This window comes from Staurois parvus, unplaced genomic scaffold (genome assembly GCF_062004578.1).
Source record: "Staurois parvus isolate SC_StPar_1 unplaced genomic scaffold, SC_StPar_1.0 ptg001443l, whole genome shotgun sequence".
In the NCBI taxonomy this organism is placed as follows: Eukaryota; Metazoa; Chordata; class Amphibia; order Anura; family Ranidae; genus Staurois; species Staurois parvus.
The window spans coordinates 29,160-45,546 of record NW_028319239.1 but is presented as its reverse complement, the minus strand read 5'-3'; the positions used below and the strand labels follow the sequence as shown (position 1 = coordinate 45,546).

At 50.3% G+C, this 16,387-nt stretch overlaps 1 protein-coding gene across 1 annotated transcript in view; it reads right to left on the bottom strand.

The window, feature by feature from the left end:
• ADAMTS7 (ADAM metallopeptidase with thrombospondin type 1 motif 7) overlaps positions 1–16,387 on the bottom strand; it is a gene marked incomplete at its 5' end in the record, with an annotated part of 164,896 nt that overhangs the window by 147,305 nt on the left and 1,204 nt on the right. The window contains one exon of the mRNA XM_089662222.1: positions 3,801–3,951. Within this exon, the coding sequence (XP_089518348.1) occupies positions 3,801–3,951 (151 nt within the window). The remainder of the gene's footprint in view (positions 1–3,800; positions 3,952–16,387) is intronic.

The window sequence follows — 16,387 nt, the reverse complement described above, 5'->3', positions numbered from 1 at the left end:
GTGGGAGACCCAGAAGGACCCCACTGCTGATACAGAAATATGGTAGGAGACCCAGGAGGACCCCACTGCTGATACAGAAATATGGTAGGAGACCCAGGAGGACCCCACTACTAACACAGAAATATGGGAGGAGACCCAGGAGGACCCCACTGCTGGCACAGAAATATGGTAGGAGACCCAGGAGGACCCCACCACTGACACAGAAATATGGTAGGAGACCCAGGAGGACCCCACTGCTGGCACAGAAGTATGGTAGGAGACCCAGGAGGACCCCACTGCTGACACAGAAGTATCGTAGGAGACCCAGGAGGACCCCACTGCTGACACAGAAATATGGGAGGAGACCCAGGAGGACCCCACTGCTGACACAGAAATATGGTAGGAGACCCAGGAGGACCCCACTGCTGACACAGAAATATGGCGGAAGACCCAGGAGGACCTCACCGCTGACACAGAAATATGGCAGGAGACCCAGGAGGACCCCAGTAATAACACAGAAATATGGGAGGAGACCCAGGAGGACCCCACTGCTGACACAGAAATATGGTAGAAGACCCAGGAGGACCCCACTGCTGACACAGAAATATGGCGAAAGACCCAGGAGGACCCCACTGCTGACACAGAAATATATTGAAAGCCAGATTGGAGTTTGCCAAAACTTACCGGAGGAAGCCAAAACCCTTCTGGGAGAATGTGCTGTGGACAGACGGAACAAAATGGCAGCTTTTTAGGAAAAACCGTCATTCTACTGTTTTCAGAAAAAGAAATGAGGCTTTTAAAGAAAAGAATCCAGTCCCTCCAGTCCACATGGTGGGGGGTCACAGTCCCTCCAGTCACACATGGTGGGGAGTCACAGTCCCTCCAGTCACACATGGTGGGGGGGTCACTGATGGTTTGGGGTTGCTTTGCTGCTTCAGGCACTGGATGTCTTGGCCGTGTGCATGGCATTGTGAAATCTGAAGACTACCAAAGAATCCTGAGGTGCAATGTAGGGCCCGGTGTCAGAAAGTTGGGTCTCCATCAGAGGTTATGGGTCTTCCAGCAGGACAATGACCCAAAGCACACGTCAAAAAGCCCCCAAAAATGGTGTCAGACAAAGCGCTGGAGAGGACTGAACTGGCCAGCAATGAGTCCAGATCTCCATCCCATAGAGCTCCTCTGGAGAGATCTCAGAACAGCAGTTGTGGAAAGGAACCTTCCAATGTGAGAGACCTGGAGCAGTTGGTGAAAGAAGAGCGATCCAAACTTCCAGTACAGAGGTGGAAGAAACTCATTGATGGTTCCAGGAAGCCATTGATTTCAGGTAATTTTTCCAAGGGGTGTACTACCAGATATTACATGGAGGTGCCAATAATTATATCCGGTCCATTTTTGGGGTTTTGCATGGAATGTGTCATGTTTGGCTTTTTTTTTCTCCAATTTTTGTGTCACCGATACAAACAAAAGAAATAAACATGAGAATGCCGAAACATTTGTAATTTTCTGGGCGTTATCTGACAGAAATGCGGGGGGGGGGGGGGCAAGATTTTAGGCCATGACTGTATATATCATGACGGACAGATGATGCTTTTTATACCTTTTTTAAAAAAAATGTAACTCTGTTGACCTTATCCGACATTTTAGGGCTCCACTGCGGCTTCACAGTCGGGTGCCGCTGCGCACTGTGAATGGTCCGGCAGTCTTCTAGAACCTGTCACGTGTCCCAGAAGACTACGGAGAGGGGGAGAACTTCCACTTCCGATTGCCTAGGCCACGGGTCTCCAAACTTTCTAACCAAAGGGCCTGTTTACTTTCCTTCAGACTTTAGGGCGGCCCATTGGGTGTAGAAAAGGTCTCGACATCAGTGGGAATAGATAATGTCCCATCTTTGGTGTCAGTGGGAGGAATTGCGCCTCATTTTCTATGTCAGTGGGAGGAAAAGTGTCCCATTGTTGGCGTCAGTGGGAAGAATTCTGCCCCATTGTTGGTGTCAGTTGGAGGAATTGTACCCCATTGTTGTAGTCATTGGGAGGAGTTGTGCGCCATTGCTGGTGTCAGTGGGAGGAATTGTGCCCCATTGTTGGTGTCAGTGGGAGGAATTGTGCCCCATTGTTGGTGTCAGTTGGAGGATTTGTGCCCCATTGTTGGTGTCAGTTGGAGGATTTGTGCCCCATTGTTGTAGTCATTGGGAGGACTTGTGCCCCATTGTTGGTGTCAGTGGGAGGAATTGTGTCCCATTGTTGGTGTCAGTGGGAGGAATTGTGCCCCATTGTTGGTGTCATTGGGAGGAGTTGTGCCCCATTGTTGGTGTCATTGGGAGGAGTTGTGCCCCATTGTTGGTATCAGTGGGAGGAATTGTGCCCCATTGTTGGTGTCATTGGGAGGAATTGTGCCCCATTGTTGGTGTCAGTGGGGGAAATATACCCCATTGTTGGTGTCAGTGGGAGGAATTGTGCCTCATTGTTGGTGTCATTGGGAGGAGTTGTGCCCCATTGTTGGTGTCATTGGGAGGAGTTGTGCCCGATTGTTGGTGTCAGTGGGAGGAATTGTGCCCCATTGTTGGTGTCATTGGGAGGAGTTGTGCCCCATTGTTGGTATCAGTGGGAGGAATTGTGCCCCATTGTTGGTGTCAGTGGGAGGAATTGTGCCCCATTGTTGGTGTCATTGGGAGGAATTGTGCCCCATTGTTGGTGTCAGTGGGGGAAATATACCCCATTGTTGGTGTCAGTGGGAGGAATTGTGCCTCATTGTTGGTGTCATTGGGAGGAGTTGTGCCCCATTGTTGGTGTCATTGGGAGGAGTTGTGCCCGATTGTTGGTGTCAGTGGGAGGAATTGTGCCCCATTGTTGGTGTCATTGGGAGGAGTTGTGCCCCATTGTTGGTGTCAGTGGGAGGAATTGTGCCCCATTGTTGGTGTCAGTGGGAGGAATTGTGCGCCATTGTTGGTGTCATTGGGAGGAATTGTGCCCCATTGTTGGTGTCAGTGGGGGAAATATACCCCATTGTTGGTGTCAGTGGGGGAATTATACCCCATTGTTGATATCATTGGATGAAGTAGGGCCCGATAAAAGCAAGCAAAGGGCTGCATGCGTTTGGAGAGTTAGGTGGTCAGAGTGGAAGAGGGAGTGGGTACCTGCCCCCCCCCCCGCTCCCCTAAAAGCTCCATTTCACAAACAGGAGTTGGGGAGGAGTCCTTAAAGCAGCACTTCCCTTTTTTGGGTGGAGCTCCACTTTAATGTGATAATTTGTTACCACCCATAATAAAAGAACATTTGCTCAGAAGACAATAGCCTAAAGAACATTTGTTTTTTGCCCAATTGCACTGAATAAATGGAAAAGCACAGATGTTTTTTTTTTTTAAACAGATCCCATTAGAGCAGGAGTGTCCAAACTATGGCCCTCCAGCTGTTGAAGTACTACAAGTTCCATCATGCCTCTGCCTCTGGGTGTCTTGCCTGTGGATGTTAGAGTCTTGCAAGGCCTCATGGGACTTGCAGTTCCTCAACACCTGGAGGGCCATAGTTTGGACACCCCTGCCATAGAGTCTCACTCCTCCTGCTGCAGGATAAAATATCTCAGTGTTCTGCCTTCTCCATAACATAAACTATATGGCAAAAAAAATCCAACAGGAGAAGTGAGACTCTTTCTCAGGCAGATTTAGGAAATCCCACATATGGCGGGTGATGGAAGCGTCAGAACTATCAGCCATTGGCGGGACCTAAACGCTCCCCTTTCTTCCCAGGACCCCCACATGTCTGGATTGGTATTATAAACGTTTAGGTGCAAGGGAGATGAGAAGAAGTGACCTCCCCAAACATTACCCCTCACACCGCAGCTCCTGTACCCTGGTTGCTGCCCTTCAGCTAAATGGCGCCTGTAGATCCGATGAGGCATGGCTTCCCCTGATGGTGGCGCTGTTGTTGTCACCGGCTCTATGATGAAATCTTCATGATCCAGCTGGAAGACGCCTCTCTTAGAGAAAGAAGAAGAGGATTAATGTCAGATCTGGACCTGGGTGCAGGAAAGGGTTACATGACACTCAATGTGCCTGCAGGCAGGGATGAAGCACTAAGCATGTCCTCTGATCACTTTACAGCAGATGTCTGAGCCCTGCGAGGCTCCGGAACACCTGGCACCCCCCCACCCCACCCCCGCCAACCAGTGACCCCGCACACCTGGAATTACACACCCTTCAGACATGTCACACCGCACACCTGGGGAACCCCCATGAGGCTCCCGAGTCTCCGGCATGTCAGAGGAGCCGCCTTGTCTCTGTTCTGCTTATGGTGGCAACGTTCTGGTGTTTGATATCTGAAGGTTCAAAAAAGGAATTGTAGGGGCTAACTCTCCTTACTGCATAGACAGTCCAAAATTGATGCGGGGAGAGCAGATATAGTGAATGCGGGGTCCGGGGAGAGCGGATATAGTGAATGCGGGGTCCGGGGAGAGCGGATATAGTGAATGCGGGGTCCGAGGAGACCGGATATAGTGAATGCGGGGTCCGAGGAGACCGGATATAGTGAATGCGGGGTCCGGGGAGAGCGGATATAGTGAATGCGGGGTCCGGGGAGAGCAGATATAGTGAATGAGGGGTCCGGGGAGAGCGGATATAGTGAATGCAGGGACTGGGGAGAGCGGATATAGTGAATGCGGGTCTGGGGAGAGCGGATATGGTGAATGCGGGGTCTGGGGAGAGCGGATATAGTGAATGCGGGGTCCGGGGAGAGCGGATATAGTGAATGCGGGGTCCGGGGAGAGCGGATATAGTGAATGCGGGGTCCGGGGAGAGCGGATATGGTGAATGCGGGGTCCGGGGAGAGCGGATATGGTGAATGCGGGGTCCGGGGAGAGCGGATATGGTGAATGCGGGGTCCGGGGAGAGCGGATATAGTGAATGCGGGGGTCCGGGGAGAGCGGATATAGTGAATGCGGGGTCCGGGGAGAGCGGATACGGTGAATGCGGGGTCCGGGGAGAGCGGATACGGTGAATGCGGGGTCCGGGGAGAGCGGATACGGTGAATGCGGGGTCCAGGGAGAGCGGATACGGTGAATGCGGGGTCCGGGGAGAGCGGATACTGTGAATGCGGGTTCGGGGAGAGCGGATATGGTGAATGCGGGGTCCGGGGAGAGCGGATATGGTGAATGCGGGGTCCGGGGAGAGCGGATATGGTGAATGCGGGGTCCGGGGAGAGCGGATATTGTGAATGCGGGGTCCGGGGAGAGCGGATATAGTGAATGCGGGGTCCGGGGAGAGCGGATATAGTGAATGCGGGGTCCGGGGAGAGCGGATACAGTGAATGCGGGATCCGGGGAGACCGGATATAGTGAATGCGGGGTCCGGGGAGAGCGGATATAGTGAATGCGGGGTCCGGGGAGAGCGGATATAGTGAATGCTGGGTCCGGGGAGAGCGGATATAGTGAATGCAGGGTCCGGGGAGAGCGGATATAGTGAATGCGGGGTCCGGGGAGAGCGGATATAGTGAATGCGGGGTCCGGGGAGAGCGGATATAGTGAATGCGGGGTCCAGAGTTTAGTAACACTTAAAATTTTTCACAAAGATAAACATGAAATTATATATTTTCTAAAATCAGAGGCCCTGTAGAATAAAATGGTGGCAGATGCAGTTTTTTTCAGTATTTGCAGAAATGTTTATTGACTTTATTTTTTCAGGAAAAACAAAGACTTTAAATTAATTTTTATTTACACAAAACACAATATAATACCCAATTTTTGGTAAAATAGAAAAGATGAGATAACACTGAGCAAATAGATACCAAACATGTCAAACCTTAAAATTGCGCTCGCCTTGTGAAATGACAAAAAACTGACAGTACCCCGAACTGTCCAGACAACACTTTAAAAGCCTTTTTACTGGAGTTATCTGTGAGCTCGGGTTCACACTGATGCGGTGCAGAATTTTCTCCTGTTTCTGTTTGAATTTCGCACCTCATCAGAATCGCACCCCGTTCATGTGAACCGCTGCGGGGGTGTATGTTAAGTTAAAAACACCCCGAAATCGGTTCGCAAAACGCGGTGCGATGTGCAGAATTGGATCACATGGGTGTGAATGCCCATGCAATCTGATTCTGGTGCGGACAAAAAAAAGGGTCCAGCACTTTTTTTTGTGCGGATGCGGTGCGATTTGCGCCATGCAAAATGTATGGCTCAAATCGCATTGCACAGAATTCGCATGTGATTTGCACGTGAATGCGGTGCGGTTCCTGTGCGAATCACATGCGATGTTCTGCACTGCAGACGTGTGAACCCGGGCTGAAGGATGGCTTTACAATTATTGCTCACATTATGATGTTCATGGTGATGCTTCACACGTCTGCTACAATCACTGTTTACATTCACATGTGTGCCTTGCAGGCCCATTTATGTTCACATGTGTGTGCAACGTGATGGGTTGCCCTTACATTTTTTTTATATTTGTATTTATTTTATAAGTTACCCTTTTTTAAAAATCTTAACTTTTATTTTTTTTTTTTTCCATTTTACATTAGAAGTAAAACTCAAAACATGAAACATGAACAAAGCATATCCCTCTGTAGTGTGCACTTGTCTCAATTCAGAGCACTAAGTGTCATTTCTGTCTGCTAGCTCCTTCCCCTGCATGAGTCACTTCTGACAAGTTTTCCTGACACCAAGAGAAAAATGGTGACAGGAGAGCAGGGGCGGTCTGACAACTCATGGGGCCCCTGGGCAATAGGGGAACATGGGGCCCCTGTGTCCTTGCTCACACTCAAACCACACCCAAAAAGCCTATGAAAAAGGTACCAGGGGAATCTCATGGGGCCCCCTTCTGACCCAGGGCCCTCAGGCAGTGCCTGAGTTCCTAAATGGTCAGTCCGCCCCTGCAGGAGAGGGACCTCCAGCAGCTCTGTCCCTTTGTGCTGTGTGGAGGGGGGTGTTCCTTCCCTTCAATCAGTCCTCAGAGCTATCCTCACTGAGTTCTGCAGAGTGTATTTTCATGCTTTCTGTCCCCTTTTTCTGACAGCTCAGACAAGCTTTATAAATTCTAGACTTTGAAAGGATGTATAGAAAGGAAGACTGCAGATAAACAGGTACAACTTATGCAGGAGGTTTTGCATCATCTCTGTGCATCACCTGAGGCCAGTCACTGGGTATATGGAAGGCTTTACAACCACTTTAACCTTTTCACGGCAGCCGCACACAAATGTGCGGCCTCCCGGCGTCTGCGCGTAGATGCCGAGGAGCCGCACATTTGCGTGCAATTAAGAAAAACATATGTGCTAGGAGCGCGCACCCTTCGCGCTCCCAGCACACATGTCCTGTGCGCACGGAAAGGTCCCGATCTCCTCTTTCGATCGGGACTTTTCCCGATCATGTGACCACCGTGACAGTGAGTCACGGCGGTCACATGACCCTAAAACCCCGCCTCCCGACTTCTGATACCCTTAAAGGGCCGGAAGGCGCCAGCGCCAAGGGGTTAACTTTATTGCTATGACAAGGGGCCCTCTACTGTATGTGATAGCATTGGCAAGTGACAGGTTCTCTTTATGGAGAAATCAGGTGTCTATTGGACCTCTAATGTTTTCCCTGCTCTCCCCTCCAACAAATCAAGCACAGGACTTTCTTGATTGGCTGTTTACCCGGCTTTCCAGCCAGGAGTTGGACGCCTTTGAATACGGAAATGCTCAGAGCTGAGCGCTCCTAGGTTCATTGCATGCAGAGTGGATTTCCAGTGTTCCCTGATCTGCTCCCCCTTTCTATCCTGACACATTTTTTTTCTGAGCAGCAGGAGAGAGCAAGCGCCAAGATGGCACCATCTCATTACTGTAAAAGTGATCAGTCGGCTCTATAGCCTCCTGGATCACTTTTACTGAAAAAAGCCACGAGCATGCTGAAAAAAACAGCACCGCTAGAAGTCCAGGACCTTTCTATATGGCCCTATGGATGGCAACTGGTTACAGTAGATATATCTCATCCTCATAAATTGGAAGCTAGAAATATAAGGATTAGAGATGAGCGAAGTATTCAAAAATTCGATTTGGCTGATTCGGCGAATTCGAGGAATAAATTCGATTCGATGCGAATATATTCGCTGCGAATTTAACTTATAAAAAGGGTTTCTAGGCTTCAGAGAGCCTTTATATTAGTGCAGAACACTGTACCTTTAATTTAAATGCCCTTGGAGTCTGCTGGGGAAGAGAAATAATACTGTCAGTCAGTATGACATGCAGATGAGTGCCGTCGATCTTAGAATCACCGCACACTTCACTCATTTGGGCAGTCACGGGGCCAAAACCAGAGTGTGGAGCCACAGTGTGGCGGTGGAGGCAGCAGCAATGGGAGGCCATACAGCACCCTATGACAAAATGGAACCCAGCAGCAGTGTGAGGAGACCTGAAAGTGGCACATGGCAGAGTGTGGCGATGGAGACAGCAGCAATGGGAGGCCGTACAGGGACCCATGAGACACATTGGACCTGGCAGCAGCATGAGGAGGCGGTACGGGGGCCCATGGCAGATTACGGACCTGGCAGCAGCAATGGGAGGCCCGTAATCTGCCAGCACCCTATGACAAAATGGAACCCACCAGCAGTGTGAGGAGACCTGAAAGTGGCACATGGCAGAGTGTGGCGATGGAGACAGCAGCAATGGGAGGCCGTACAGGGACCCATGAGAGACTCTGGACCTGGCAGCAGCATGAGGAGGCGGTACGGGGGCCCATGGCAGATTACGGGCCTGGCAGCAGCAATGGGAGGCCCGTAATCTGCCAGCACCCTATGACAAAATGGAACCCACCAACAGTGTAAGGAGACCTGAAAGTGACACATGGCAGAGTCTGGCGATGAAGTCAGCAGCAATGGGAGGCCGTACAGGGACCCATGACACACTCTGGACCTGGCAGCAGCAAGAGGAGGCGGTACAGGGGCCCATGACACACTCTGGACCTGGCAGCAGCAAGAGGAGGCGGTACAGGGGCCCATGGCAGAGTGGCGAAGCGTAAGCAGCTTAAATTGAAGGCCATACAGAGGCCTATGTTAAAAATAATAACATGTTTGGGGCATGATTCATGGCGGATTTAGTCAGTTGTGTCAGGAACTGGTGGTTTGAAATCCAGACTAATCCACGCCTGATTCATTTTCACAAACGTGAGTCTCTCCACACTTTGGGTGGACAGTCGTGTCCTCCGCGGAGTTACAATACCTCCTGCCGCACTAAACACGCGCTCCGATGCCACGCTACTGGCCGGGCATGACAGCCTTTCAAGGGCAAATTCAGCTAGTTGGAGCCAAAGGTCAAGTTTCGTTGCCCAGTAGTCAAGGGGATTGTCTACCTCGGTTGGCAGGGTGCTGTCCAAGTAGGCCCAAGCCTGTTGTTTGAGGTCCTGCTCCAGGTCCACCTGATGCTGCTGCTGCTGCGGCTGGTTAGTAGTTTCCTCACTGCGCTGGTGAAGAAAGCTACTCATCATCGACTGCAGACTGAGGCAGCTGCTGCTGGTGGAGCTGCCACTGCTCCTACCACCCCACCCCTCCCCTGCTGCCATGGCAGCGGAACGCGAGCGCACAGGGCCCACAGTGTCTGAGGATGGACGTTGGCGCAGAAAGGCAGAGACCAACTGACTACATAGGTGGTTTTTATAGTACGTTATTTTGGCCTCCCTCTCAGCAGGTGTGAAAAAGGCCACCATTTTTGAACGGTAGCGAGGGTCCAACAAGGTGGACAGCCAAAAGTCATCCCTCTGTCTGATGGTTATTATTCGGCTGTCGCTACGCAAGCAACCGAGCATGCTATGGGCCATTTGTGCCAAGGAATGCGAGGGACTCCCTGCCTCCATCTCCACAGCATACTGCCATGGTGCGTCTGGGTCCTCTGTCTCCTCCTCCTCCTCTACCAGATGCTCCTGCTCCTCCACTCCTGTCCGCTGAGTGGAAAAACCACCCATTTCACTCAATAATTCCTGAGCACCAATGTCCTCCTCTACCTCCTCCTCTTCTTCCTGTCCTGCCCCCACAGGGGTCATGTGGCGTTGAGATCTGTGCGCCACGTCTAACGCGCCCTGACCAGCCATTGTTAACAGCATTTGTTCCAGGACGTGCAACAGAGGAATGACGTCGTTCATCCCATAGTCCTGCCGACTCACGAATAGCGTGGCCTCCTCAAAGGGTCTGAGCAAGCGGCAGGTGTCACGCATGAGCTGCCAATGGCTGACATCTAAGTTACACAGGGGAGTACCTTTATCCGCTTGTAACATCAGGAAATCGGTGATGGCCTTTCGCTGTTCGTAAAGGCGGTCTAACATATGTAGGGTTGAATTCCACCTTGTTGCAACGTCACAGCATGAGGAGGCGGTACAGGGGCCCATGGCAGATTACGGGCCTGGCAGCAGCAATGGGAGGCCCGTAATCTGCCAGCACCCTATGACAAAATGGAACACACCAGCAGTGTGAGGAGACCTGAAAGTGGCACATGGCAGAGTGTGGCGATGGAGACAGCAGCAATGGGAGGCCGTACAGGGACCCATGACAGATTACGGGCCTGGCAGCAGCATGAGGAGGCGGTACAGGGGCCCATGACAGATTACGGGCCTGGCAGCAGCAATGGGAGGCCCGTAATCTGCCAGCACCCTATGACAAAATGGAACCCACCAGCAGTGTGAGGAGACCTGAAAGTGGCACATGGCAGAGTGTGGCGATGGAGACAGCAGCAATGGGAGGCCGTACAGGGACCCATGAGAGACTCTGGACCTGGCAGCAGCATGAGGAGGCGGTACGGGGGCCCATGGCAGATTACGGGCCTGGCAGCAGCAATGGGAGGCCCGTAATCTGCCAGCACCCTATGACAAAATGGAACACACCAGCAGTGTGAGGAGACCTGAAAGTGGCACATGGCAGAGTGTGGCGATGGAGACAGCAGCAATGGGAGGCCGTACAGGGACCCATGAGACACTCTGGACCTGGCAGCAGCATGAGGAGGCGGTACGGGGGCCCATGGCAGATTACGGGCCTGGCAGCAGCAATGGGAGGCCCGTAATCTGCCAGCACCCTATGACAAAATGGAACCCACCAGCAGTGTGAGGAGACCTGAAAGTGGCACATGGCAGAGTGTGGCGATGGAGACAGCAGCAATGGGAGGCCGTACAGGGACCCATGAGAGACTCTGGACCTGGCAGCAGCATGAGGAGGCGGTACGGGGGCCCATGGCAGATTACGGGCCTGGCAGCAGCAATGGGAGGCCCGTAATCTGCCAGCACCCTATGACAAAATGGAACACACCAGCAGTGTGAAGAGACCTGAAAGTGGCACATGGCAGAGTGTGGCGATGGAGACAGCAGCAATGGGAGGCCGTACAGGGACCCATGAGAGACTCTGGACCTGGCAGCAGCATGAGGAGGCGGTACAGGGGCCCATGGCAGATTACGGGCCTGGCAGCAGCAATGGGAGGCCCGTAATCTGCCAGCACCCTATGACAAAATGGAACACACCAGCAGTGTGAGGAGACCTGAAAGTGGCACATGGCAGAGTGTGGCGATGGAGACAGCAGCAATGGGAGGCCGTACAGGGACCCATGAGAGACTCTGGACCTGGCAGCAGCATGAGGAGGCAGGCAGAACCGCCGTATCTTTATCACGGTTTTCCCAGGCCACCAAATGGCGACGCTGCATATGCTGACGCAACGCTGTAGTCCCAACATGGGCCCCCTGGCCACGCTTGACTTTCTGGCCACATAGTCGACATACGGCTACGTTTACTTCCTCGGGCGGCTTGACGAAAAATTGCCACACCGCCGAGTAGGAAACTTTGCCCCCGCTACTCCTCACTGGCTGACTTCTACTTCCTCCGTGCACACCGGCACCACTACTGGCCGTGGTGGTAGGCTGCAGTGGAGCTGGTGCTCTACTCCGTGGCCGTTTGCCTCCACTGACACTGCTGCGACTCTGCTGCCTCCTGGGCAACCCACCGACTGTTTTGCTCGCTGCCAAGCTGGCACCCTCTTCTCCTGATGATGCGGAAGCAATAGCCTGATGACGACGAGGCTGCCAAGTGCGATCAGCCTCATCATCATCAATTAGGGTCTCCGCCTCACTACTAGCCCCCTCGGCTGCGTGTGGGTCAGGAGACAGACCTGTCTCTAGACCGGCTACCGAGCCACTCTCCTCGCCAGTACTTCTTTGCCTGGCTGCTGAAGAGGCGGATGTCTCCCCCCGTTCCTGACCGCCCTCTGTTAGCTCTTCCTCACTGTACAGTGGGGCTGAGCCTACAGCATGCGATACTTCGCTTGGTGAGGGAACACCAAAGGACAGGGGCAGGTAGAGGACACGTGATTTCAGTGGGCTTGCTCCCGGGCCATGCCAACTAACGGTTGTGTCTGACGTACCCACCAACCGTTGGCTGTAGGTGTCAGAGGTGACCTGGGAAGAGGAAGACGACCGAGCCAACCAATCGATGACGGCAGGGTTGTCGGTGGAGACACGACCGCTGGATGACACCGGGAGCACTGGCCTCTGGCTGCGACTAGTGCTGCCTCGACCCCTTCCTCTGCTGCCACGTCTGCTCGCTCCTAAAACATTGCCTCCTCTGCCACTCCTCTGCGAGTTGTCTGACATACTCTTTAATTCAACGATTCTGTGTCCCTGAGTAACAATTCTGTGTCCCTCAGTAATAATTCTGTGTCTGTCCCTGAGTAACAATTCTGTGTCGCTGAGTAACAATTCTGTGTCCCTCAGTAACAATTCTGTGTCCCTCAGTAACAATTCTGTGTCCCTCAGTAACAATTCTGTGTCTGTCCCTGAGTAACAATTCTGTGTCCCTGAGTAACAATTCTGTGTCCCTCAGTAACAATTCTGTGTCCCTCAGTAACAATTCTGTGTCTGTCCCTGAGTAACAATTCTGTGTCCCTGAGTAACAATTCTGTGTCCCTCAGTAACAATTCTGTGTCCCTCAGTAACAATTCTGTGTCCCTGAGTAACAATTCTGTGTCCCTCAGTAACAATTCTGTGTCCCTGAGTAACAATTCTGTGTCCCTCAGTAACAATTCTGTGTCCCTCAGTAACAATTCTGTGTTCCTCAGTAACAATTCTGTGTCTGTCCCTGAGTAACAATTCTGTGTCCCTAAGTAACAATTCTGTGTCCCTGAGTAACAATTCTGTGTCCCTCAGTAACAATTCTGTGTCCCTCAGTAACAATTCTGTGTCTGTCCCTGAGTAACAATTCTGTGTCCCTCAGTAACAATTCTGTGTCCCTCAGTAACAATTCTGTGTCCCTCAGTAACAATTCTGTGTCTGTCCCTGAGTAACAATTCTGTGTCCCTGAGTAACAATTCTGTGTCCCTCAGTAACAATTCTGTGTCCCTCAGTAACAATTCTGTGTCCCTCAGTAACAATTCTGTGTCTGTCCCTGAGTAACAATTCTGTGTCCCTGAGTAACAATTCTGTGTCCCTGAGTAACAATTCTGTGTCCCTCAGTAACAATTCTGTTTCTGTCCCTGAGTAACAATTCTGTGTCCCTCAGTAACAATTCTGTGTCCCTCAGTAACAATTCTGTGTCCCTCAGTAACAATTCTGTGTCTGTCCCTCAGTAACAATTCTGTGTCCCTCAGTAACAATTCTGTGTCTGTCCCTGAGTAACAATTCTGTGTCCCTGAGTAACAATTCTGTGTCCCTGAGTAACAATTCTGTGTCCCTCAGTAACAATTCTGTGTCCCTGAGTAACAATTCTGTGTCCCTCAGTAACAATTCTGTGTCCCTCAGTAACAATTCTGTGTCTGTCCCTGAGTAAGAATTCTGTGTCCCTGAGTAACAATTCTGTGTCCCTCAGTAACAATTCTGTGTCCCTCAGTAACAATTCTGTGTCCCTCAGTAACAATTCTGTGTCTGTCACTGAGTAACAATTCTGTGTCCCTGAGTAACAATTCTGTGTCCCTCAGTAACAATTCTGTGTCCCTCAGTAACAATTCTGTGTCTGTCCCTGAGTAACAATTCTGTGTCTGTCCCTGAGTAACAATTCTGTGTCCCTCAGTAACAATTCTGTGTCCCTCAGTAACAATTCTGTGTCTGTCCCTGAGTAACAATTCTGTGTCCCTGAGTAACAATTCTGTGTCCCTGAGTAACAATTCTGTGTCTGTCCCTGAGTAACAATTCTGTGTCCCTGAGTAACAATTCTGTGTCCCCCAGTAACAATTCTGTGTCCCTGAGTAACAATTCTGTGTCCCTGAGTAACAATTCTGTGTCCCTCAGTAACAATTCTGTGTCCCTCAGTAACAATTCTGTGTCCCTGAGTAACAATTCTGTGTCCCTCAGTAACAATTCTGTGTCCCTCAGTAACAATTCTGTGTCTGTCCCTGAGTAACAATTCTGTGTCCCTCAGTAACAATTCTGTGTCCCTCAGTAACAATTCTGTGTCTGTCCCTGAGTAACAATTCTGTGTCCCTGAGTAACAATTCTGTGTCCCTCAGTAACAATTCTGTGTCCCTCAGTAACAATTCTGTGTCCCTCAGTAACAATTCTGTGTCTGTCCCTGAGTAACAATTCTGTGTCCCTCAGTAACAATTCTGTGTCCCTCAGTAACAATTCTGTGTCCCTCAGTAACAATTCTGTGTCCCTCAGTAACAATTCTGTGTCTGTCCCTGAGTAACAATTCTGTGTCCCTGAGTAACAATTCTGTGTCCCTGAGTAACAATTCTGTGTCCCTCAGTAACAATTCTGTTTCTGTCCCTGAGTAACAATTCTGTGTCCCTGAGTAACAATTCTGTGTCCCTCAGTAACAATTCTGTGTCTGTCCCTCAGTAACAATTCTGTGTCTGTCCCTCAGTAACAATTCTGTGTCTGTCCCTCAGTAACAATTCTGTGTCTGTCCCTCAGTAACAATTCTGTGTCCCTCAGTAACAATTCTGTGTCCCTGAGTAACAATTCTGTGTCCCTCAGTAACAATTCTGTGTCCCTCAGTAACAATTCTGTGTCTGTCCCTGAGTAACAATTCTGTGTCCCTGAGTAACAATTCTGTGTCCCTCAGTAACAATTCTGTGTCCCTCAGTAACAATTCTGTGTCCCTCAGTAACAATTCTGTGTCTGTCACTGAGTAACAATTCTGTGTCCCTGAGTAACAATTCTGTGTCCCTCAGTAACAATTCTGTGTCCCTCAGTAACAATTCTGTGTCTGTCCCTGAGTAACAATTCTGTGTCTGTCCCTGAGTAACAATTCTGTGTCCCTCAGTAACAATTCTGTGTCCCTCAGTAACAATTCTGTGTCTGTCCCTGAGTAACAATTCTGTGTCCCTGAGTAACAATTCTGTGTCCCTGAGTAACAATTCTGTGTCTGTCCCTGAGTAACAATTCTGTGTCCCTGAGTAACAATTCTGTGTCCCTCAGTAACAATTCTGTGTCCCTGAGTAACAATTCTGTGTCCCTGAGTAACAATTCTGTGTCCCTCAGTAACAATTCTGTGTCCCTCAGTAACAATTCTGTGTCCCTGAGTAACAATTCTGTGTCCCTCAGTAACAATTCTGTGTCCCTCAGTAACAATTCTGTGTCCCTCAGTAACAATTCTGTGTCTGTCCCTGAGTAACAATTCTGTGTCCCTCAGTAACAATTCTGTGTCCCTCAGTAACAATTCTGTGTCTGTCCCTGAGTAACAATTCTGTGTCCCTGAGTAACAATTCTGTGTCCCTGAGTAACAATTCTGTGTCCCTCAGTAACAATTCTGTGTCCCTCAGTAACAATTCTGTGTCTGTCCCTGAGTAACAATTCTGTGTCCCTCAGTAACAATTCTGTGTCCCTCAGTAACAATTCTGTGTCTGTCCCTGAGTAACAATTCTGTGTCCCTGAGTAACAATTCTGTGTCCCTGAGTAACAATTCTGTGTCCCTCAGTAACAATTCTGTGTCCCTCAGTAACAATTCTGTGTCTGTCCCTGAGTAACAATTCTGTGTCCCTGAGTAACAATTCTGTGTCCCTGAGTAACAATTCTGTGTCCCTCAGTAACAATTCTGTGTCCCTCAGTAACAATTCTGTGTCTGTCCCTGAGTAACAATTCTGTGTCTGTCCCTGAGTAACAATTCTGTGTCTGTCCCTGAGTAACAATTCTATGTCTGTCCCTGAGTAACAATTCTGTGTCCCTCAGTAACAATTCTGTGTCCCTCAGTAACATTTCTGTGTCCCTCAGTAACAATTCTGTGTCCCTCAGTAAAAATTCTGTGTCTGTCCCTGAGTAACAATTCTGTGTCTGTCCCTGAGTAACAATTCTGTGTCCCTGAGTAACAATTCTGTGTCCCTCAGTAACAATTCTGTGTCCCTCAGTAACAAATCTGTGTCCCTCAGTAACAATTCTGTGTCCCTCAGTAACAATTCTGTGTCTGTCCCTCAGTAACAATTCTGTGTCCCTCAGTAACAATTCTGTGTCTGTCCCTGAGTAACAAATCTGTGTCTGTCCCTGAGTAACAATT